Here is a 25,230-nt window from a genome sequence, read left to right as displayed (position 1 = left end):
GGGAAGAGCGAGGAGCGCGGGAGCGGGCAGGTGCTCGGGGGCGACACTTCGGCGCCCAGTTTATGAGCGAGAGACATACGCGCGAGTTGAGCGCCGGAGCGGGCATGGATCTATGTGAGAATGCGCGCGCGCGTGTTGGTCGTGGAGGGGCGCGCGCGAGAGCCTCTTTGCGCCTCTAAGGCGCGAACAGATGTTTTTGGCCACTGCCTGGCGCTGGATCCTTCATCCCGATCTCGCCCTTCGCCCGTCCCGCACGCCTCCACTAGCCACACGTCCTTCCCTGGACGCTTGTCCTGCACGGACGGTGTGGGTCGGCAGCAGCGCTGCAACAGCTGCTTCTCACCCCTTCCCCTTGACAGCAAATAATACTCAGAGCTGGACCCCAGCCCCCCCGCCCGCGCCATAGATCTATCCCGATTAAGCACCTCCCTTACTCCGGAGTCACTCCGCAGCCAAACAGCCTTGGCCCGAGGGAAGCCCTTCTCCCCGCCCTCTGTTCCGTAGATGGATTAACTCGATTTGAGTCGTAATTCGCTGCCCTCGCTGCCCTCTCCCTGTCCCCGTCTCGCTCCTGGCACCCGCCCCCACCCCACCCCACCCCGCGCCCGCACCTCTTCCTTTCCACTTGCCTCGACGAAGGCTAGCCTTGTCTTGTGGTCATGGAGTCTATAATTTCATTTTTGCCCAGGCTGCTGCGAGCTCTCCTGCTTCTATAAAAGTAGATGTCAGGCGGATCTATGCACCTGGAGGAACAAAGAGCAAGCAGCGGCGAGGCGAAGGAAGTTTGAGCGGGAGGATGCGGCCGGTCTATTGGTACGCGATGTTTCTGCTGCAGCCTGCTCTCTACCTGGTAAGTTGCTTGTGCCCGCCTCCCCTCCTGCTCCCCTCCGCACCACCACCCCGTCCCACTTGGGCTGAGGGCAAGCGAACGCGGGGCCCCAGGCCTCCAGCCTCCAGCCACTTGCTCCGGGAACCGAACTGGCCCAGCGGAGTGGCGCTCGCTCGGTCAGGTGCTTCGGGGCAGGGATGCGCAGCGGCTTCGGCAACTTCGCCAGAGTCTTGTGCCTGGGCTCGCGGACCGCCGCTCCTTTCCCCAGCTCGGTGCGGGTGGCGCTGCGAAGTCACGAAGGACGCCCGCGGGCAGCTGCTGAGCCGCACGCTGGACGGAGGCTTCGCCGTCTTAGTGCGCCGTGACTGCCGAGGGCGCCCGGGAAGCCCCGGAGCAGCCGTGGCGAAGCGGGGCGAGCGTGTGCGTGCGTGTGGGCGGCGGCGGCGGCGGCGGCTTAGGGAAGCGAGCTCTGGGAAACTTTTCTTCTGCGTCCCACAGCAGCAGGCTTCCCCAGGTGGGTTGGGACTACGGCGCCCATCGTTCCCAGACGGGCATCTCTAAAGAGAGTGGAGAACTGAAGCCCGTCCTAAAGTGTAGTCCAAAGCAGTTCTTAAATCCAGCCCAGCAGCGCGCCCAGAGCTAAACTCCTCAAAGCAGTCTTCCCCAACGTAGCACCTTCCAGATGTGTGGGACTGAAGCTCAAGTCCTTGGCTGGATGGTCTGGAAGGCGCCGGGTTGGGGACATCTGTCTGTACACAGGGGATGGGCCTCTTGGTGTGGACGAGATCGTCTCCCTCTCTCTGACCTCCCCCCCCCCCCCCCCCCCCCCCCCCCCGCCCCCGCATCCTTGAGGCTACCGGGTGTCAGCTGCTCTGGCACGGGGGCAGCTTTAGCACTCTTTGGGACATCAGGGGCGTCTTTGTTGTTGCTCTGGCCAGGGCCATAGTACAGATCATTTAGGCTTGTGCGTGCGTGAGCGAACCAGCGTGAAGGAGGGAAGCAGAATAAGATATATTGGTATAAACATTTTGGGAAAAACACCGCCTAGCATTCCATTTCTCTCCCCCCCCCCCGCCACCCCCATAAAGTGCTGTCGAATAAGCCCCGTGCCAGATCTCCTTCACGATTACCGGAAGGGAGGCGAGTTAACACAACCGAATCATCTTCTTCCCCACGGATCCGACGCGCCCGCACGGTCACAAGGATCAACATAAACTAGCAGATCGCCATCTGCTTACTGAGTCAGGGGATTCGTAGCGTTCGGCTTTCAGGCTGGAAAAGCAAGGCGCCTAGGAGGAGCAGGCCGGATGGAGAGAAGTGAAAATCTGATCGTGGCTTGAATAAGAACTATGATCCGAGAAGTACAAACCTTGAAGCTGTCCCAGTGCAACCCTTTTTCTATGTAAGCTTGCTTTCTTTGCGCAGTTGGCCGGTGATTGCAAGGTTTGGCCGCTTGAGGGTGCTGCGCGCCAGTCTCAGCCCAGCCCAGGACACCTTGGGGGTAAGCAGGTGAACACAGGGGCAACCTTTCCAGATGGGAATAAGCGCTCTTGGATGCCATCACCTGCTTGTACAACCTTCACCTACGAAACGGACATAGTCGCAGTTTAGAAGCCCCCCCCCCCAAAAAAAAAAGTCTTGGGGAACGCTTTCTTGCTTTTTTAAAGGAAAGGACAAAACAAAAAAGAATTCATTCTGGCTTCTGCTCCGTTCCTTTTCTGCCAGGCGGAATCTTGGGGCTGCGGTGCCGTCTCAAAATAGAAAGGGAACAGGGACGAGGATTGAGGGTCGCCTAAGATCAGCAGAGCAATGGCAGCAACCGCCCTGATGACGTTGATCGGGGGCAGCGACCCAAGAAGGCTTGGCTCGACTACGGATCCTTGAGAGGGTCACACCCCCTCCCCTTGTCGCGACTTTCGTTGGCGTGAGTCGCCATTGCGCTTCTCCCTGCTTCTTGTAGGTGGTGGCGATGGCAAGGGAGCTCGCTCCGGAACGTGTCGCCTCTCCCAGGCAGGAGGCGCAAGACCAATCCGCCTCGTGAATGTCTCGCTCCCCCGCCCCTGTGTTGGCTGGCACTTAAACTCTTTCCCAGTCACTGCAACAACGGCGGCGCGGGATTTATTCTAATGCGCGGCAGGCTGAAAACAAGCGCATTAATTCTCCTTTAATTGTAAACCGGGAGCATTTGAAAACCATTCAATGTGCAAATTATGCTGATTCAATTACCGTTTAGTTACAGACTTCATTACCTGAATGTCCCCCCCCCCCCCCCGCGCCGCTGGATTTGGCAAGCGGGGAAAGAAGGGGAGGGAGAGAAAAGACAGATCTTAAAAATAATGCGAAATAGGTTTGAATCGACGCGGTTTTTTGTTTGGTTTTGTTTTGCTTTTTTCAAGTAACAGTTCAGGATAGCTGTCAGGTAGGGTCAGGCTTCACTTTGAACGCCCTGATTTATGTGTAAGCGGCCCGTTTAAACTCTTTTGACTTTCCTTGTGTTTTCCCGGGAATCATCCTACGATAAGTCCGTTTTAGCAGTGGCCTGTAGCGCCTTCATTGCAGCTTTACACGAGTCAGCAAGGTATAACATTTTGTTGTCTGCCTCATCGTGTATGGACCTGTGGCGTGGGAACGTAGCTGCCTTAACGCTCAGGGATCAGAAGGAAGGGGACAGGGCTAGCGGGCTGGGAGCCTGAGTCTCGGTCCCATTTAGAGTGCAGTTTCCGGAGCAAGGCACTTGGCACGTGTGGACAAACCGTAGACCGATTCGAATTCCTTGGGGTTCGGACCCTGTGAAGACGCGATGTTTGGTTGCTGGCAGTTCCAATTAAGACCTCCCAGCCGCAGAGCCTGTACGAACGCAGTCCTGTCTTGGATTCCGTCCATTCCCACATCGGCCGGCTCTCACGAGCAAACCGCCTCGCTTCAGCCACAGGTGGCAAAGTCCTGTAAAGTGCAGCCGTGTTCTGTTTAGTCTGGCCAGGAAAGGCCAAGCACCCCTCCGCCTCCTAACAGAGGTCACTGGTGAAACAAACGGATCTCCAATGGCCGGAAGGGGTTAGCAGGGCGCGCGACTTCTTAACGCTTTCAGTTTAATTCAAGGATGCTTTCAGACGATCACCAGTTTTCTGTCCTGCTGGTAACGGGAATTTGGAAAGTAACTCCTTTCGACAAGTGCTGGGAGCTTCCCCACGCACCCCCATCCTTTGTTTTAATTCTCCGGAATCTCTCCATATCTGCTTGGAGCTATTTCAGATATTCGGGGACTTTGTGGTTTCTTTACACAGTGGGGCTATGAATTAGCAGGAGCACCAAAGCGATAACAGATATTCAAGGCTTTCTTTCTTCCCTCCCTCCCTCTTTAAAAACTCAATTTCTTCTCTTAGATTTTGGGAATATCGCTTTTTAAAATAATATTTTTAAAAGATCTGCTGAAGAAAGAATGTGGACACTGTCTTAACATGCTTTGCTGTAACATTTCCAGTGGATTGCTAGAGTGTTGGAATAATTCCTAAATAGAAACTTGGGTGTGATGTCATTTCTGGACATTTTTCCAGAAATCTTACATTTGTGGGACTTAAATTTGTGTGTGATATATAACAGTCCACACACATACGCACTTATATAGGTTCTATAGACTCATAACAGTTTAACACAGACACCTTTAAATAAATAAATAAATAAATAAATAAATAAATAAATAAATAAAGAGTATGCCTATATTTCATATAAAGGAGGAGGTAGACATACCACACATAGTGTTAAATGTGTGTGTGTGTGTGTAAGTCATGTGCCTGTGCATCTACAATTCTGATTTCTCTGTCCTAGAGACACACTACTTGAAATCAAATAATGGAAATTGTTTAGGATACAAGTGGGTGGCAGCAATCTACAAACCAGGTAGCACTGCAGCTAATTCACGTTTACTTGGAAAGAAATCCTGCTGGCCTCAGGCGTGCTTACTACTAAGTAGGGGTGCATGGGATCACGAACTAGGGGCACCGTCTGGCTTTATAGCCCCTTTCTAGTTATTTCAAGCACAGACAGAGATTCCTTCGATAGAAGTCGACTTTTAGCTGCAATCTTACATCTCCTGTGAATTTAATCGCCCTTATTTTGGGGTAGACATACATAGGGTTGCGCTGCTAGCCATTAGTCTCTACAAATCCGCGTTTAGCATCCAGAAGGTAGCCTCACGGTAGGATTAAAAATGAGCAGGCTTCCGTCAGTTGGGCTGTTTGGCGACGTTTCGGTTTGCAACAACTAATGCGCTTCAGAAGAGTCAGCGCCCACCCCCCCGCCGCACACCCCAACTTTTTTATCTAGCCGGCTGAGGGAAGCGGCGGGGCGCAGCGCAGCTCGGGACTGGAAGCCTCCTTCCAGGACACGTTAGTTCCAGACCTGGTGAAAAGCTCCGTCTGTACCTTCCGTTTTGACCCTGGTCCGTTGCCACAGAAAGGTCCTTCTCTCCAAGAACAGTTCGAAACTGTGGAGTGAGTTTGTAGCTCCCGTGAAAACGCCTTTCTGCTCTCTGTGCTAAACAAATAGCCCTCGAAGACTTCGCTTTCGGTGCCAGGACGCGCGACCGCAGACGACCCGCGTAACACGGACAGACCCGCGCTTAGGAGATATTTAAAATTCCCCGCAAGCCCTCAGGCGGGATAATCAGGCTGATTTTTCAAGGTGCTTGTAACGACGACGCGGCTTCCCTTTCATAATACATATTACAGCCGATCTGGCTTAGGGGGTCACTGGATAAACTGCCTGCCTCAATCCGCAAGTCCTGGTCAACGGTGCGTTTGAGCGAACCTCCCAAACTGATAATCAGGAGTTGTACCTTTGATCGAGTCAAGGCATCCGACTTGACCTCCCCGCGTGATAAATCCCCAGCCTGGCGCGCCTTTCTCTAGAGATAAATTGTTCACAGGGAAGCGAGAGGGCTGGAGACGGGAAAATGTCTTTGACTTGCCCTTCTTTGTTGTTCTAGATTCGGTCTAGGAAGTTTACTTCCCGCCTTTGAACCCTTTTTGCCGTGCCTGGGTGAGGGACAATATGCCCTATAGAAGGAAATGGGATTTACGAATGTGTGTAGCGTTCTGCGTGCGTAACCGGGTGTGTATTCAGCTACAGCTTGTACTGCCTGCTGGCCAGCATCCAGAACTGAGTTACTGCACAGCTCAATCCACAATCTAATGAAGCAAACATTGCTTCTATTTCAGCTCTATGCTTAAATCCCAATGCGTGGTGGTAAGTTTCACTGACATCAGCGGGACTGGCACCTGGCATCATACGTTTACTCAGAAGTAAGCCCTATGGGCTTCAGAAGAACTTACTCTGGTGTAGGTGCAATGAGGATTGAGCCTAATAAGAACGATCGTGGTGCAATTTAGCCGAGAGTGACTAGTTCCAAAGACTTCAGTGCAGCTCAGGTGACTTGCATTCCAGAACTGGAACTTTCTTGGCAGGTGGAGGATCAGATTGTATTGTCCTGAAAGAGAACGCCTGATCTAAAACCAGCAACCGGTGTAAAAAAATGAGGGGACATGGATTTGCATTCATGAAAATGTTCGAGCGTATTACATGGTTCAATTTTCCATATCCGTATGTGAGCTTGTCTCGCTCTGTGCGGGTCCGTGTTTAATACGTTCTACATGCCTTCTGTATATCACTATGAAATAACCTGAGGATTGGTCTGATCCTCTATTTCCCATCGCAAAGTGGGCAAAGTGGGCGCAAGGCTTTCTTATGATCGATGGAATTTGGGGCCTGCTGCTTGAGGCCAGCGCTAGCCATCTGAAACGCTAAAGCTGGGTGGTTTTGTGGTGCCTTGAGAGATGGGACTCGCTTTTTTATCTGCTCCGCAGCTACAAATTCTGGAGTCCATGCAGCTTTCTGCTGTTCTATTCAAGCTGGGCCCTACTGCGGTCATTTTGTTCTTCTCAAGCATTAGGGTGGAAGGAGGGTCCCTTTTCTTCCGAGCAAGGTAAGCGTTTCCCCTCAAGCTGCAGGGAAACCAGGACCAGCCAGCCGGTATTGTCCTTCACTAACCATGTTTTACATGATTTTTCAAAGGGCATTTTTTGGTGGTGCTGAAAACGTTTGGCTGTTATTATTCCTGGGTTCAAAAGCGATTTGCTGCGTTTTTGTAGACAGAGGGGGAAAGATGGACCCACTGGGCTGCGCTGCATGCATTTTGGGCAGCTCACACCACACGGTTGCAACCATTCATTTTCATTTTGTTTTGTTTGGAAGTTTGTTTTTTTTTAAATGGAAAGAGAAAATTGATCGATCGGTCAATCTGTAGCTTAAATTCTCTGTCTACAGAAAATAATTGCAACAGCGGAAGACTCTTAATAGGCTGTAGAATTTGAACCATGTTGCATCAGGCTGCAGGACTCACAGCGAGGAAATTCTGTGTCTGTGCACATCTGTAGCTTGGTTTACATGGTTACTGGGCACATGCGCACATACACATGTGAATATAACAGTTGTACATAGCAGATATATGTTATACACTCTCTCACACACACAGTGTACTGTATACCTTGCATTATAGATAATCTGACCTATACAGTCTGTACTCTCTCAGTTGTGGTGTTCTTATGCCAGATCACACACGTGTGATGACACTCTCTATACCATTGCCCCAATCCCTTTCTTACTCTGTAGGAGTATAAAAAAAGCTAATGTGGCATTTTCTTTTATGGTCTTTCTTTTATTTAGGTTGCACTTTAGGAGTAAGGCCTGCTTCACTCAGTGGGACTTACTTTCAAGTGGATATGATAAGACTAACAAGGTGGTCCTGTGCCTGTCTTCTTACATCACAATCCTGTACATTTGCCCAGCAGTAAGCCCCACTGAGTCCAATAAAACCTATTTCCAGGGAGAGTTTATCAGATCCTAGTCTTACTCACCTTAGCATTACTGCTACTTTTCTAAATAAAGCATTGTACAATACACAGTGAGGTCAGACACACCTGGGTATATAAAATTTTCCTTGTCTGTTGTTCTACAAGTGTAACTGAGAAACAGCCCATTGATTTCAATGAAGGTTCCTCATGGCTCCTTAAGAATTCACCCTTGCAGTTTACTCAGAAGCAAGCTCCGTGGCCTCCAGTGAGGCTTATTTGCCGGTTCAGTTTGCATGGCACTGAAGCCTTAGGTTATCTGATTTTACTTCTGCCTTTTTTCTCACACATGCACACATGTTATTAAAAAAGTGAGCAAGAAATCGTAGTTTTGCCATTCTCTTTTTTCATGGGAAAGTACTTATTTGACCTGTGCGTGTGAATGCATGTAGGTTTTATTTGGCGTCATTTGAATTTGGGAGGTGGGTCTCTCCATCCGCACAGGCAGCATCTCCACATCTGGCTGATTAGCCAACTCTTCCGAGCCAGGAAGTAATAAGAGGTCCATTAAAACCCTTTAATAGCCTGCCTTCCCTCTAAACCGCCATTTTAATTAAAAAATAGATACAACGCCACTTTCCTTAGCAGCGAGGCAGCCAAGAGGCCAAACGGGTTAGCCAACCACTGGCTGGGAAAAGCCAATTTCTCGAGCAAATCAAGCCCTGTCCAACCCATTCCTCTCCCCAAGATCATTTCCCCTCTCCTCTATCCGTTCCTCCCCACTGTAGTTTGGGCAAAGCTCTCCGGATGATTTGCCAGCTAGTTTAACTCACAACCAGCTCTTGTAAGTCAGCATTTAAAGCACCCCCTTGGGTGCTTGGTAAATAGGGTTTTAGCCATTTTTTATGCCGCAGATTGACATGTTGACGACTCTGCTGGAAGGGAGCTTCTCCCCCTCCTTCTCCTTCCTCTACCACCCCCCTTTCTTTTTGCAAAAGCTTGGCAAGCACTTCATCAAGGATAAAAAGGTTCTGCCGTAAGGATGTCACTCAATTTATTCTGAAAGTCGAATGAATTACGTTTAATGAAAGTGCTCCCCCGATGAATATTACCAGCCATTTCCTGAGTTGGCTCTGTCAGATTGATAGGAGGAAAGAAATGCCAGCCCTTCTCCCCAAAAGATCTCCAGTCTCAATTACTCTGCAAGCTTTTCCAAAGGCTGCTGCTGTTTATTTATTTCATTTGTATCCCACCATTTTTTCCTCCTGGAAGGAACCCAGGGCAGCTTACATGATTTTCCTCCTCTCCATTTTATCCTCACAACAACCCTATGAGACAAGTTTGGCTGAAAATCTATGACCTGCTCAGAGACTTTATGGCTGAATGAGGATTAGAACTGGGATCTCCTGAGTCCCAGTCCTACAATCTAAGGACTACACTGACACTTTCCATTATTATGCATGGGGTGGAAAAGGTGGAAAACCAGAGGATCATCAATGCAAGGCACAGACAACGACTGGGGATTAGATTTCACCCACTTACTGCCCCAGCTCTTCCCATCGCAACTCCTGTGGGTATGCTTTACTTCTGGAGTGTGACTGACATTTGTAGACAGAGAGACAGATAGCCATCAGCTGGAATTTGGCACCACCCATGGGAGATTTTCTGAACAACTTTTACAAGGGCAGATTTAGATGAGGTTCTGTGTGCAGTACAGAGATCAAAGACTAAAGATAGCAAGTAATTTTTTTTGTATGATTGCAGTTGTTTCCCTTGCCACTGAATAACCACACTGAGCTCCAATATTTCAAGGATTAATAGGGCTGATGGTTCTGGACATGAGACTTCCAAACTTATTTGAGCTTTAGTATATGGGATTCACTGTCTAAGTGAGTAGCAGCAGCCCCACTGTATAAAGAAGAATTTGCTTCTGAATAAGCATGATGGTTACTCATGGTTGGGAGGACTCCAGGGGATGTTGGAGGACGGGAGAATCTGGAGGAATGTTGTCCATTGGACCATGGAGTCAGAAGCAATTTTGCAACCAAACAACAACAAAGCGAGATGGCTAGGCTGTACATCCTGTTGATTTCCCAGTGGGCCTAACAGAGCCATGCTGCATTTCTCTCAGTAGATCTGGATTGAGTCCAATGTTTTTAGGCTCTCTTAGGTAAAAGGATTTATTTATTTATTTAGCTGAAACATTTCTATGCCACCCCATTCGCAAAGAGCCTCGGGGCGGCTTACAAAACAAACAACAATACACACAAATATATACTTCTGACTAAGATGATTGTCCCGTGGAATTTTGTGGTGTGGAAATCTTTCTCTTAAATACATTTCCTGAAAGTAGGTCTTCCTCTTAAAGATGTTTAATACTGAATACTTCCACCTATTTGTGAATATAACCTAATTACTGTTTTTGAATTTTGGGTGGGAATGGTCATATAGACTGAAGGCTGATAAGGCACAACAGCCTTTGCAAGCAATCTTCCTTTGATTTGAAGATGATTTTAAAGATTTTAAGATGGTCTTTGGGATTCCAAAAGTAGCAATGTTACAACCCTCAGACCTCTGACTTCAGGAATATCTACTTTCACCTTGATGGGATTACTACCACTGCATTCAGCTAAGAAGGTTTTACAATGGCAATCCATTAGGATTATAGTCTTGAGATATTTATCTGCTTCCCCAACCCAATTTTTTTCATCTGAAATTAAGGTTGCAACCCTGTGTTTATTTACTTACATAAAAGTTCTGTTGAAGGCAGTTGCACTTAACTTCTAAGTCAACATACATAATGTCAGGCTGCACATATACTAGAAAGCCCAGAAATATGCGTGTTTCTGTGGACATTGGACAACAAGGAACGTAAGTAGGAACTTAAGTAGGTGGGCTCTGACTTGCAACCTTCAATGTCAATAATAGACTTTCCTACCAATAAGTTCTGTTGAAATCTGCTTTCAAACATACATGATCCGCAGAATGAACCTAGACTCATGCTTGACAGATTTGTGTGACTGTGAGTGCAAAACAACTCTGTGTCTTCCTCTGGGGCTATTGTTGGTTTAATATGGTCCAATGTAACTGTTCCTTAGGATGCAGTCCTATTAAAGTTTAGAAGTCATAGCTGGCTGGGGTATGATGGGCATTGTAGGACTTTCTCTCTCTCTCTCTCTCTCTCTCTCTCTCTCTCCCTCCCCACTTGCATAGGATCACACTCTTAGGATGAAATCTTTCAGTGCCCATAGTTAGCACTCTGATGGGTTAGGTCCAGTGGATTTGCTTCCCACTAACACTAATCCTAAAGCAATATACTTGGAAATAGCTTACACTGAAACCAGGGGACTCAATTTTCAGTTAGGTTTGGGATATTTATATGTTACTAGAAAGCAAATTACAGAAGTAAGTGTTTGTAGGATGTCATTCCAACTAATCTGAATCCTATCAGCAAAATAAGAAAACAAGAGAGAGAGAGAGAGAGAGAAAGGGAAAAAGCCTCAATGACAAGACATGTTATCATGCAGCCAGTTGATGGGAATCTGTTTACCAATATCCTCAGTACCTGAAGATGGAGAAAGGATTCTTGAATGTTCAAATGAGTCAGAACCCCCTACCTTCAATATCCATTCTCTAAAGTCAGACTAATTAGAGCTTTGAACTTCCCATGCTCTCATTATCTAAGTTGACTTCTTCCCCCAATTCCCATTTCCAAAGGGGCTAACTTAATCTGCAACCCACTTAACAGCAGTGCAAGATTTCAAAGCCTAAAGTATACTCTTATCCAGATGGTGCAGTCTGTGTTGAACATAAGAGCAACAGGGATGATGTATAAATCATAGATCTTTGCTAGGGACACCCAAGGAGAGGAACCAATGAATGATGCACAAAACATCACATTTTAAACCCACATGATTAAAGAGATCTGCTTTTCCATTCTTTCTTCACTCTTACTTTCCCATTCTTGGTTTTCAAAATGAGAAGTAGCTTTCTACAGTCTTGTATCTGTATTTCTATATGTGATTAAAAAAAAAAGATAGTGCAAAGACTGATATTCAGAACTACCCACATTTTCCAAGCTAGTGTTGAGATAGTAGACTCAGCTATAAAATATATGATCTTTGTTGTGCCTGCACAACATGTTCTGATAAGGCTTTCCATTAAAACACTGAAGTTATTTGACTGCCCTGGAGCAAAATGTATTAGTGTGTGTATTCCCTCTTGACTTCCCACACAGCGCTAACACCTCACCCACAGAGGAATGTCTGATTTTTAATGTTCCAGTTCAATAGTCATACTGGATAGGTTTCCAAGAAATAAATTTTCCGTTACTCAAAGAGATACAAAATATCTACCCTATTTGTGGGCAAACTTTTGAGTTATATGGAACTCTTCTACATCACTTATAAATACTTAGGTGTAATTTGAAAAGTTGATAAACATCACACTTTTAAAAAGTATCACCTCATCAAGGTTTTAAGTACTATACTATTTCAAAGGCCTGCTCTTTCCTGTGCATTTCTATAGACAGGTGGTTTATGTTATATTTTATTTGTATGATATGATTTCAAACAAAGATGGAGAAGATCGAGATTCCTATTAGCCTCTGGGAAGGCGGAGAGAAAGAAGTTACACTCTGTGAGTTCAATCTCACAGTTAATTAATTATCTTTGGCATCTCTGTGGTGGAGACCTACCTTCTTATTTCTCCCTGTTCTAATGATAAGATCTCAAAAAGTTCGGGGGCTCCCTTAAAAAGGCCAGTAGCCTAGGATTCCGGGTAGCAAGGTTGCCCATTGGCTAGGACTTCAGAAAGCCAGCACTTTTGCCGTACCAACACACTCTCTCTTCTGCTTTCCTTAGGCGTCTAAGCATCAGCGCAGATACAGTCGATATTTTCAGGACCCTGGAAAGTTCCACACGCAGCCTTTGTGCGGAGTCCTGACAGGCGGCAGGTCCTCCTTCAGGACCCTGGACAGCACCTGCGCATTCTTGAATGGCCGCACTAGTTGCCGGCTCAGTCTCTACCCTTAGGGAAAAGCGACCTTTATAATAGGATTCGGCGCTGGTGGCGTTTTCTAGCCCATCGCGTGCTAACTCCCGCAAATTAACAAAGCTGCGCTCCAGCGCCTAATCTCTCGCCTCGGAAACAAAGAAAGCGCATAACTGAGATTGATGTCTCATTAGCTATCGATGCTATTTTATGAGGAGCGACATTTCTCTTGAATGAAGCCTGCTCTTTCTCTCTTGCTCTCTCCCGCTTCAGCAGAAACGCCTTCCTTTTTGAACAATTCTGAGGCATCAGAACAGGATTTCATCTCCAAATAAGATAGCCAAGTAGGATAGAGTCCTTGTGGGCGTAGCCTCCACCCTCGCTATTTACAGTGGCACACTTTCTAATGTGAGGTGTGTTGCTCCCAGGATGAAAAGAAGGGGCTCTTATTCACAGGGAGAAAAGAGAAAACTTGATTGAGCAATTGAATCTGTACATTCCCATGTATACTGATAGACTGCCCAGCTAGCCTTGAAAACAGATAGGTGGAAAAGCAGAGTCATTCTTTGTTGTAGGGAAAGTGTCACTGAAAGGATCCAGCAATGAGGGAAAAGTTGTGGAGATGGCAGATATTTATCAGCAGCTCTTTCTCTTTGATCCTCTAACATCTCGTTAGTCTAATTTCCTAACATCTTCCCTGACTGGATTGAAAACAAAACAAAACTGTAATGGACTGGAAAGATTAAGTTGAAATGTTATTGACAATTAAATAGCCACAGAAACTAACAAAAAGTGTACCTGAGGACCATCACCAAAGGAAGGTAATGATTGATTCTTATAGTGACTCTTTACTAAATCAACCCCTTTTATTCAATAAATTATAACAATAATTAATTAACTAATTGATTATTCAGCCCAGGACATCTTATAAATAAGGGGGGAAAGCAACAAATAAAATTTGGTTCTCAGCCAAGCCTTTGTGCCATAAGGAAGCAACTGTAGTTGGCCCACCATAGAAATTGGTGTCAAAAATAACAAAAAGCACACACACACACAAATAAACCCATTTAAGTGTTTGCTCAATTAACTTAAACATGAACTATAGTTTTTGGCATTCCTATGAGCCTTGCCTTCCCCTGTTAAGTAAGAGATAATCATTGACTTTGCCCCTCGATTGCATAAATCCCCACTTAATATTGACAGAGCTGTTCCCCACGGTTTTGCTTGCAGAAAAGCAGTTGTCGATAAACACAAGAAAGTTGACAAGAAATGGTGTAACTGGATGAGTGATGGTAACCCTTGCAGTAAAGAATGCTGATGGGAATAGATTGGGCAGCACTTTAAATCAGGGTTATTCAAACACCCAGGAGAAATATGTAAAGGATTGTGGTGGGACAGGGAAGAGAAGTGAGGAGTGGATGCTAAACAGTTTAGTATGCCATAAGCTCCGCGTTCCTATGATTCAGGGAGAAAGTGCAGTACAGCATTCTAATTTCAAGGCCTATCTTAGCTTTACCATTGTCTCTGAGTATGTCACTGCCCAACCAGTCACAGTTGACCATCTGCAGAATGGGAGGCATAGCAGCTTGGAGAGCAAAGATGGTTATTGTGAGGCTCAGGTGCTGAAAACGGGACACAAACTCTCCAGATTCAGCAAGATGCTATTTTGATGAAATAAATCCAATCTTTGTCCAAAAATCTCAGGGTGGCTATCCTCTAGTTTTATTCTCTGAACAACCTTGTGAGATAAGTTAGCTGAGAGATAGAAACTTGACCATGGTGATCTGGTGAGCTTTAAGGCAGAAGAGCAGTGCTTCCAAGCTGACAGTCTGAATATAACACCTCACTAGGATGCCTTTTAATCACAGCCTTCTTAGTCCAACCTTTTGGATATGCAGATGTCTTTTATAACCCAATGGCCCTATGTGCCAGGTGAATAATTAAACCTATCTGCATTGATGAGGAAAGTAGAGGCACAGTGAACTGGAGCTCAGGCAGGATATGAACCTGGACCTTCCCTACATTCCAACACTCTTATTAAACTGAATCAGACTTGTTTTCCAAAATTGGGATAATGTGTTCACCATTACATTTTGATGTATATCACTTTAGCATTCTGATTGCCGACTTCACATTGCCAGTATCTGGCAAAAGACAGACATCTTCTGGAAGTATCCCTCCCTCTCTTTGACCTTTAATAGAGGGCTGTTAACTCTGTCTGCCAGTCATCATGGCATCTGTTGGCTGGGTTCTCTATTCACGTGGGGCTGTCTTGCTTGCCATTGAACAGGGGGAGCCTTTTGATTGCTCCAGTGCAGGCTGGTTTCCCACTTAATTTCTTATTAGCTGTAGCCTCTCCTGTTGCTAGATGGTTGGCAAAGCCACCCCCAGCAACAACACCCTTCTTTGCATATGTGTAAAGGGCAGAAAAGAATAAAGCTGCTACTTTGCTCTGCTTTGAATTTTCTCTGTATCAAATGGTGAACCCATTTGGCTTTCCTCTTCCAAGCCCAATGAATGCAAAGATGAGTGAAGAACAAAAGCTTGGGTGAGTTGTCTCCCCTCCTTTTCTTGCTGAACTTTAAAAGTCATTCTAATGCAAATATTTCTGCATTATTTTGACTGCCTATTTCCTAAAAGCCCACTGGGGGAAAATATATCTTGGACTCAGTGTATATCTTAGCAGCACATCCACTGTGAAAAGGATATCCAGAGCACACTGATGCCAACACATTTCTTGGGGATAATGGCTGTTCTTCAGGGGATCTGTAATTAAGATATGAAGCAAAAGTTTCCTAGAGATAAGTTCTAAAACACATAGTTGTAAAAGAAAATCCATTATTTGACTGAATTTATTTCTAGCAGCAAAGTGAAACAAATTCAGGGGTTCTGGATTCCTTCTGACAACATGATACCGCCATCTATGAATAGCTGCTTTTGAGTTTCATTCTTCTGGTTTGATGCTTTTATTAATTTTGAATTGACTTTACATGTGTGGATCCTTGAACACTTATTTAAAAGCTGTCATGAGGTAGGAGAAGGAGGCTTTCCTTCTGGGTGATTCTAGGCCTTTTTCCTATTTCCTCTTGTCCGGGTTTGATGAAAGATAAATCTCTAGCCATTTATTTGAGCCGATATAAAGGAAACATACAGGCCTTATTAAAATTGATCTGTAAGAAGAAATGGGGGAAATTCTTTCTATGACCTGACTGTAGACTGCCATTTGTCAAGGGTTTTGACAGATTCCTTCGTTGACCAAGGACGTGTATAAGAAGGCCTCCAAGGTCCCTTCCAACTGTAAAAGTTTTGGTTTCTACTTTCCTTTGCCTGGCCACTTTTTAGAATGCTACCATACATTGTTCATGGAGCTGCCTCCAAAAATCATCTGGAAATTGCAGCTGTTTCATAAGAGAACTGTAAGATTTCCAGCCAGACTGTGCATTTTCATTATACACATTTATTTTTTATTTATTTGCTTAGTACCATTTATATACCACTAAATATTTTAAAATTCCCTAAGTAGTTTCCATATAAATATTAAAAGCCATAATTAAATCATATTTAAAGGACAATTTTAAAACATTGCAATGCAGTGCTATCTGTAATTTGCCGGCTTCACTGACTCCCTTGCTAGGTCTGGGCCAAATCTGAACTTCTGATTTTAACCTATAGAGTTCTAAATTGCCTGGGACCAGTTACATGATAGATGGAATTTCAGGATCTGTAGTAGGGACCTGCATCAGATTTTGCCAAAGCCCAAGCTAAATTGGACCTCTTTGAGCCATTTCTGTTGCTTTCCAAGGGAAATGATCAGAACCAAACTGGACTCTGTTCACTATTTGGCTTTGGAAGGCAGACATGTCTCCAAAAATTGTGACACTTTGTTTGTTCCTGTAAATGGTGCTGGTGATTGTGGTGTAACAAGTAAGGATCAATTCACTGATGGATGCACTTTCTAATCATATGGCATGCTTTATCAGGGCCATTACTGACAACAAGCTTCTGTGCCAGGACTGGGACCCACCAAAGTCCCATTTGGGGCATCAGTTATACCCACATTTACCTGAGATTCAGTCTCACTGAATTCAATGGGACTAACTTCTTTTGAGAATATGCATAAAGAATTGTGCTCTATGCCTAGTTCCAGTGCAAAAATATTTCCCCTTTCAGCCTAAAGCCTCAAAATCTGGCCCAAACTCTTGGTAACCATCCTAAAACCTATTTCTTGGGTGGAATCAAGGGCATAACCTCCTGGCCTTTTGCTCCATTTTGCTATTTTCAGGCAATGGTGGAAATGTTAGTTTGACTCTGCTAAATAAGATCATTGAGCAACAAATCACAATGAGCCATAGGAGATATACAAACAAATTGTCTGCAGCAATTTCCTACCAGCAATGAACATGCTTCTTTTTATGACTGGCTTTATTAGCGTTTCCATTTGAAACTTGCAGCTGATGAATTAGCCCTCCTGATTAGTCTATTCTTCCTCTTGCTCTAAATCGCACAGCACTGTAATATCAGCACATTAAGTATCTTTTCTGAAAGTTAATGTTTTTTTCAGTAAGCATGGGATCCAACCTATAACCTACCAAGATCTATTCTAAAGCATCTATTGATTTCAATGCAGCTAAGTGCTTGGGTTCAGCCCATGTTTTAGGACAGCGATAGCAATTCCCACTATGACCCTAGCTGCTTCCTCAGATGCATTAAAATGAAAAGAAAAAGTTTTTATAGCGCCTATAACGTACCAAAAAGGGCAGCACTGACTTGTTTTTAAGCTCGTGTTGATCCTTTTGGCAGTCTGTAGCCACTATAAATGCCATTTTAATTTTTTCCTTTACTTATTTTGGGTACTTATAGGGTGTGTGGATGGACAGGAAACCTCCTGAATTTACCCACCCCAGTTTCACAGACACTTCTCTCAGAATCCATTTCTAGTATGCATTGCCATGCCTCCGTAGACTGTGCCTTCATATGCTTACTTTGTCACTGGTGCATTTTCTGAGAAGTCCTGGATTCCTGCACTCTGTTAGCCATGATGGAGCATACACAAGATATCCAATTTCATCCATGGAAGTAACAGCTGTATGGGAAAATTGTTCTAGGTGAAATCTCTGAGATAAAATTATAAAATACATACAATTTTACCCACATATACAAAAGGACCGACAGCTAGCTTTCCAGAAAAGATGCATCTTTAAACCTGCAGCTGTCCTGTCCCACTTTTACTCAAAGCCATTTTAAAATATTTATTTATTTTGCTTTGGTATAGTGGAGATAGACAGGTGGGTTCCACTGGAATCAGCTCCAAATGAGTGCTCCGTCTGGGTGTTTCCCCTTGTACAATTAACAAATGCATGAAAGGAGAGCAAACCTGTACTTGCTGATTCCAGCCCACTGTTGCACCATCTATTTGAGTGGTGTGTCTCGTGGATCCTCCTATGAGGTGGAACCTGCTCCCCTCTCTGTGTGTGGATGCTGGGGCTGGATGGAGGGGCAGGGGCCTGCCGACAGTACAGGCCAGTTCTCTCCCCTTGACAGTCAGGGATGATTAATGTTTCACATGATTAAACATCAATGACTGATAATCAATCATTATCAATGATAATCAGTCATTGATCATTAATATTCAGTTGTTTAATTATTAATTGCCGAGGGGGAAGGAAGTCCAAATAAAACTACCATTAGAATTTGGAGGGATTTATTTTACTTCTGGTGACCAGAATCTTGCTTAAAATAAAAGAACTAGTATCCAGTTTCCATCCCTTTTTGTTGCTTTGTTGCAAGTAGGGCTGCTTTTATTGTATAGGAAGCAAACTGCCACTGTCATTGTGTTTAGCATCATATGTAGTGTTTAAAGCCACTCTTGATTGAACTGTTCATGAAACAACTCTTCTGTTAAGCTATCTCATCAGGAAATGCTGTCATAGGCCTCAAGGTATATAAAACAGCTTATGCAAAGTTAATGGACTGCCTTCTATATTTACAATCTCATTTGGAGTGCCAGAAGTCTTTTCAGAGTAGTATATGTATTTAAAATAGGTACCATATAAAACTCGCATATTCAGGTTGGCCACATAATCAATAGTCATAAACGATGTCGCAGAATGTTAAAATCAGAGTGGGTCCAATTTTACCATCACTTCAGAGTCAATAATTGCTGCTCTGGAACATCACAAAAAAAAAAAAATCTAAAAATACATTATGTTCAGCGCGTCCTGAGCATATTAAATATGTATCTTGCAATAATAGCCCTCTTTAACATGTTGCAACTTTTTGTTTGTTTTAAAATCAGGAATACAACTGTTGATTCAGCAGGAGTGCTGGGAACAGAGTATCAAAACAGACAGCTGTGTTGAGATGTAGCAATACTGGCTATATTTTTAAAACAAGACAGGGAATGAGAGGTCTGCCAAGGCAGCGTTTTAAATCAAGTGTCTAGTTCTGCAAACCAGATGACAGGACAAGTATTATGCGAGTATTAGCCCTTTACACAGTGCAGGATCACACCTGTGCCTTGCACTGGGCTCCTCTGATTTCCCCAGGTATTTTATTACAACCTTCCCCAACATGAAAAAGCCTTGCTGTGTGTTTTGGTGTGGCTCGGAATGCCACTTAACAGAAATCCTCCCTTCACCTATAGGCTGATGGGGCTCACCTGGCAATGACTGACCAGGAAAGGGATTCTGGCATTATGGTAGATGCTTAATGAAAACTTCAAGCGAATGTGCAGTTGCTGTGAAAAAGCAGATTCCATCTTGAAGAACATTGGGAAAAGAACAGAGAATAAAAGTGCTAATATTATAAATGGCTTTATACAAATCTGTGGTACAATCACACTCTGCAGTTCTGGTCACTGCACGTCAAAAAGGAGATGGTAGTGTTGGGAAAGGTGTAGAAAGTCAACCAAAAGGAACAAGGGGTTGAGACAACTTTCCTGTAAGGAAATATTATAACAGCTGGGGCTTTTTAGCTTAAGAAAAAATAGGAGCAATGGGGACACAAAATGTACAAAATTATGCGTGCTGCAGAGCAAGTGGATTATTCTATAACCAAGGGGCCATCCAATGAAGCCAAGTGGTGGGGATTTCAGGACAGATAAAAAGAGGTACATCTTCATGTAACACATAGGTAAATTATGGTATTTTTATCCACACGAGGCAATGATGTCCACCAACTTGGTCAGCATCAAACGGGGCTTAGACTAATTAATAGGAGGATAAATGAATGGCAATGAGTCATGATAGCTAGGTATTCCTTCCAGTATCTGAGTGCATTAACTGCTGTGTTTGAAATGGAATATTGACTTAGGACAAAAACTTGTGGGGATGCCTGTCATGAACTGGGAGCGTGCCCATGCTCAAGATCTTTGGGTGAGTCCTTTCATTTGGTCCTGCTACCAACAGAGGCATGTTTAGTAGAGACATGAGAGGGCCTTGCAGGGGCTGCTTCCAGGCTCTGGTATTTCCCCAACTTTGCTCCCTCTGTGCTGTTTTTCAACTAGCTGCAAAGGCAGCTTTATTCAGGCAGACCTTGGCATATAAACTAGTACATTATGAACCCTTTTTGAATTGTTTGGGTGTTGCATCTTTCTTTCACTGCAGCATTTTTAATTGTGTTTGGGGAAAATTAAGCCAAATCCTTTCCATTCCAAGTCCAGTGCAATATCCAAATTATGTATCCTTTCTAACTGAAATAGACTCTTAAAGAGGGTATCATTTTAGCTTTATGTACCCATGACCCCGTCATTCACACTCAGCGTGACATAGAAGTGACTGCAAGGAAGTGTAATATGAGGGCAGTGGCACAATTAGAAGTTAATGGTCTTTAAAGGCCCTTTCTTTAGATGGTCATATGTCTGTCTTTCATTTCACACCAGTCCTACTACATTTGGGCGTCCTCCTGCTCATTCTTCTGAGTAGGGCCCAGGATGTTTGGTTGCCCTGATGGCATCACTTTGTGATATAGACAATTGTTTGGATGGGAATAAATCATGTGGCTCTTTCCAATTTGATCATTGTACCCTTGAGATTCAAGAGAACTGTTATTCAGAAGCTCAGTTGAATTCCAAGGCTTAGATCAAGAATCAGCCTTTTTCAAGGGGAGGGGATCTTCCATGAGAAGACAAGTGCACCTGATAGGAGGTCTCTTTGCCAAATCTTCTGGTATCCCCTCCCTCTACCAGAGCTCAGCTCATTCAGCAGTCTCCTGACTCTCCATGTAGCATTTTCAGGAGGTGGCTGTAGGAAGCAGGGGGGAAAATCCACTTCCGTAAGCCTAGTTGATCCGCTGTAACTGTGGAGCCAGCCACAAGCAGGGCTAACCAGGCCAGCATTCCCTCACCTAAGTTCTTTCATATGCTTTGGGGTACAACTCACGTGAGGAATAAATAACTGGGATTCCAGGGTGGGGAAAATACTGAGATTCAAGACCTAAATACATGCTCTTGGGCACCCTTATTGAGACTGGATGCAATGTAATTCTGTCCATTCACACTGGACGCCTTTACTCAGATATTTACCAAGCACAGGAGTGACAGAACCTGATGGCTTAGCAGGTAGTCTACTCAGAAGCTGAAGGTGTGTCACACACGCAGTTTCTTCTTGATGTTACAGTCTATCTTAGGGTTCTGCTGATTTGGGGGTATTAAATCCCCCCTCCCCCCCAGGCAAGTCTTCACATAATGAAGAAAAACACAGTAACTGACTACATGTTTGGGTTTTGCCTTAATTGGCTTGTAGAAACTCTGCTCTTTGATGCTACAGAATGCCACCTTTTCCTTAAAGGGCTTGATTGCCACCTTGCCTACATGCCTTATAGGCATCTTGCCTTGTTTATTTATTATGTTGGAAGCCGCCCGGAGGCTTATGCAAATGGGATGGCATATAAAAACTCCAAACAAACAAACAAACAAACAAACAAACAAACCTTTCTGTATTATATGACCATTCCATCAGGTTTTGGGCTCATCTTCAGCTTTGTTCAGTGTCAGCATTTTCCCTCAAACTCAGGTAATTACACAGATCTTGTTCTTGATGTTTCTTGATTGGCTTTTCACCCAAACACACTTATTCTCCTCAATTCTTCAGCTTTTACTGCATGCTTCTATTAATAAGTTTCCTTCATTAGGACCTCTGAAAACTTTTCATTTAATACAGGGGCCTTTATATGATTTCATGCAACTCTCACATAAAGTCTGACCAGTGGCCATCCTGGCTGGGGCTAACAGGTTTTGAAGGGACCCAGGAAGGGGAATGCTAGTCTAGCATCAGACCGGCAGATATACAGGGATCCTTCTTAACCTGGATAAGGAAAATGTATCCCTAATGTGGCTGAATGAACTCAAAATCCATTGATAGCAGGACAGAGAGAATCTTGTTTTATTTCACTCTTGTACTATAAATGACCTTGAAAAAGCTTAGCTGTGCCTTGCAGTGTGCTTGTGGTGGTGGAATTCTAAGCATTCCTTTCTGAAGCAGTATCATCTTTCACCTTTATGTGGATTTAAAAATGTAAATAAAATTGCTGGAAGTAAATGGTGTACATGAAGGTCACACTCATATCCACCATAAAAAGATTCAAACATACCATTTGATCCATCAGTGGTTCAGCAGACAATGAGGCAGTCTGTTGGTTTCTAGTAATCTATTTTTAAGCGCTTTACGGGCCAATATTTATGTGCCTAGCTCCCAGTTTGGGAAATAAGAAATCCGAAATAAACCTTTAAGAACTTCATTGTGGGTGTATTTATAGCCTGACTTGCTGGCGTATCAAGCAGTGAACTTTTTCAAATGCCAGGCCTTCCTGGATTACATTTCCTTAGTTGCAAAAATGGCAATACAGAATATTTGCAGAGATAGGAGGAGCAGCTTTTGAAAGATTCTGAGCACTCTCTACTTTAAAAGGAAGAAAGGCTTCAGCTGCTTATCATCTTTTATTCTCTCGTACACCATCACTGCAGCCTCTTAGCTACTCGGTTGGTTGTGCCATTCTCTCCTGTCATGCACAAAAGCACTTTCCCCTGCATAGGTAGCATTTCTATTTCTCCTAATTGGTGCACGCAGTAGTTTAGTAAATGAATACATGATAGTTGAGGATTCTGCTTTCAGTGAATATACGGAAAAAGAAGTGGAATTCACAGGGTGATGAAACCAATTCAGCTGTACAAAGCATTCAGCAAGTGGTGGTAACCCTTGGAGACCCCAGTGTCATCACGCCTTCTAGCTCTGTTGGTCTGACCAATATCAGTGTTACTCCAATCACAACAGCAGCTGGGACCCAGTTTACAAATCTACAGCCTGTGGCTGATGGCCACCTCGCCACTCCAGAACGCCAGTTACAGCTAGACAATTCCATTCTCACCGTGACCTTTGATACAGTCCCTGGGTCTGCCATGTTGCACGGTAATGATATCACCAGAATGATATCCAGATCCAGTCCCAGCCAGAGGCAACAAACCCTCAGTCACTCGCCCATTTTATAAACCTGACAACTCTGGTGAACTCCATTGCTCCACTGGGAAGCCAGATATCAGAACAGCATCCCTTAACATGGAGGGCAGTGCCTCAAGGCGATGTCTTGCAGACTCAGGCCCAGCCAGCACAACCGCTGACAGGCCAGCAACAGGTTCAAACCGAGCAGCAACAGCAGATATACAGCTGCTAACAGCTTGGAAGAAGATGCCAAACTGTGAATGGGCTTGTGGGAACCTATTGGACACATTGTAAGCTGAATCAATTGCTGTAAACCAAACGATGTTGGAAGAGGCTGTGTAAAGATATTGGCCCTGCAGTTTGAAATTCAGGGGCCCTGAGAATCGTGTGCAGATACTCAAAAGTATGGGTAGCTTCAGCTCAAAATAGTTGACCAGTGCTAGTGACAATTCTGGGGTCTCAAAGGAGTCGTGATACACTTGACTTGGGACAGTGGGGGGAAAGAAGTAATAAATACAACTACAAGTGTCTTCAAAATGTTTGTAAGCTATCCAGAGACACATAGTGATTGGACGGGTTAGAAATATCCCAAAAATAAAAATAGTTTGGGTGCACAATTTGCAAAAATATCCTTGAGGAAGTCCCAAGCTAATTCTAGTGAATTCTTATCTCTGATATTACCTGATCAATTGAAGAAATATTACAAGGAGAAGTAAATACTTTCCTTCCTTTTACGTTGGCACTGAATGACCAGAATATATAGATTAGCCTTCCCTGACCCAGCTTTTCCCAGATGTCTTGGTCTACAGCTTCTATGATAGAATTATAGAATCATTGAACAGTAGAGTTGGATGTGGCCATAAAGGCCATTGAGTCCAATCCTCTGCTGTTTCAGGACACCATGTTACACCATCCCATTCAGTTGGCTGTCCAGTTTCTTCTTGCATGTCTCTAGTGTGGGAGAGCCCACCACCACTCCATGCAGCTGGTTCCACAATTGTATTGCTCTCACAATGAGGAAGCTTTTCCTGATATCTAGCCTGAATCTTGGTTGTCACAATTTGACTTGATTATTCCGTGTCCTACACTCTTGTATCAGTGAGAAGAGATCTTGACCTTCCTCTTTGTGACAGCATTTGAGGTACTTATAGAGGGATACCATGTCCCCCTCTCAGTCTTCTCTTCTCAAGGCTGAACATGCCCAATTCTCTCAGTCTCTTCTCATAGGGCAGTTTTTCCAAACCGTGGATCATTTTTGTTGCCCTCCTCTGGACTCTTTCTATTGTTTTCCTTGCATCTTTCTTAAATCTTGGTGCCCAGGACTGGACACAGTATTCCAGATGGGGTCTGACTAGTGAGGTGTGTAGGGGAACTACTACTTCTCATGATTTGAAAGTAATACTTCTATTAATTCATCCTAAAATAGCGTTTGCCATTTTGGCATCACATTGTTGGCTCACATTTTTCCTGTTGTCCCTAATATTATTTATTTATTTATTTATTTATTTATTTAAATCATTTTTATGCCGCCTCCATTGCAACGAAACCTTGGGGCGGCTCACAACAGGATACAAAGTACATAAATAAATAATAACAATATAACAATTAAAAGAAATATCTCCAAGGTCTTTTTCCTTTTCAGTTCTTTTGAGCCATGTATTCCCCATTTTGTATCAATGCACTTGGTTTCCTTTTCCTAGGAAGAAGACTTGGCACCTGTCCTTATTGAATCACATTCTGTTGCTTTCAGCCCAGCATTCAAGTTTATCAAGAACTTCCTGGATCTTCATTCTGTCTTCTAGGGTGTTCACTATTCCACCCAGTTTTGTATCATCTGCGAATTTGATTATCATTCCTTGCGCTTCTTCATCTAAATCATTAATAAAGATGTTGAAGAGCCAGGACTGAACCTTGTGGCATCCCACTACGTACCTCCCCCTAGTTTAAGAAAGTGTCATTGATGAGCTTTCCTCGAAGCCTGATGTTATTTCGTCAAAGCTTCTCCTGGCAGTATCATTAGCGACCATGTCGATGAGAAGAAAGGGGTGTTTGCCAGTGGGTTGTATGAGATGCATGAACTTATTGGTTATATTTTTAATCTTGGCTCTAGGGAGACAGCACCCTTCGTGAT

The 25,230-nt window shown here is 44.3% G+C and overlaps 1 protein-coding gene across 1 annotated transcript in view; it reads left to right on the top strand.

The window, feature by feature from the left end:
• The first annotated feature begins 796 nt into the window (after window positions 1-796).
• NXPH1 (neurexophilin 1) overlaps window positions 797-25,230 on the top strand; it is a 181,252-nt gene continuing 156,818 nt past the window's right edge. Inside the window, exon 1 of the mRNA XM_044428932.1 lies at window positions 797-850. Coding sequence (XP_044284867.1) covers window positions 797-850 — 54 coding nt within the window. The remainder of the gene's footprint in view (window positions 851-25,230) is intronic.

Source organism: Varanus komodoensis, unplaced genomic scaffold (assembly GCF_004798865.1).
Source record: "Varanus komodoensis strain SLA01 unplaced genomic scaffold, ASM479886v1 scaffold2, whole genome shotgun sequence".
NCBI lineage: Eukaryota > Metazoa > Chordata > Lepidosauria > Squamata > Varanidae > Varanus > Varanus komodoensis.
The sequence above is the reverse complement of the archived record's forward strand: the minus strand, read 5'-3'. Positions and strand labels throughout refer to the sequence as shown.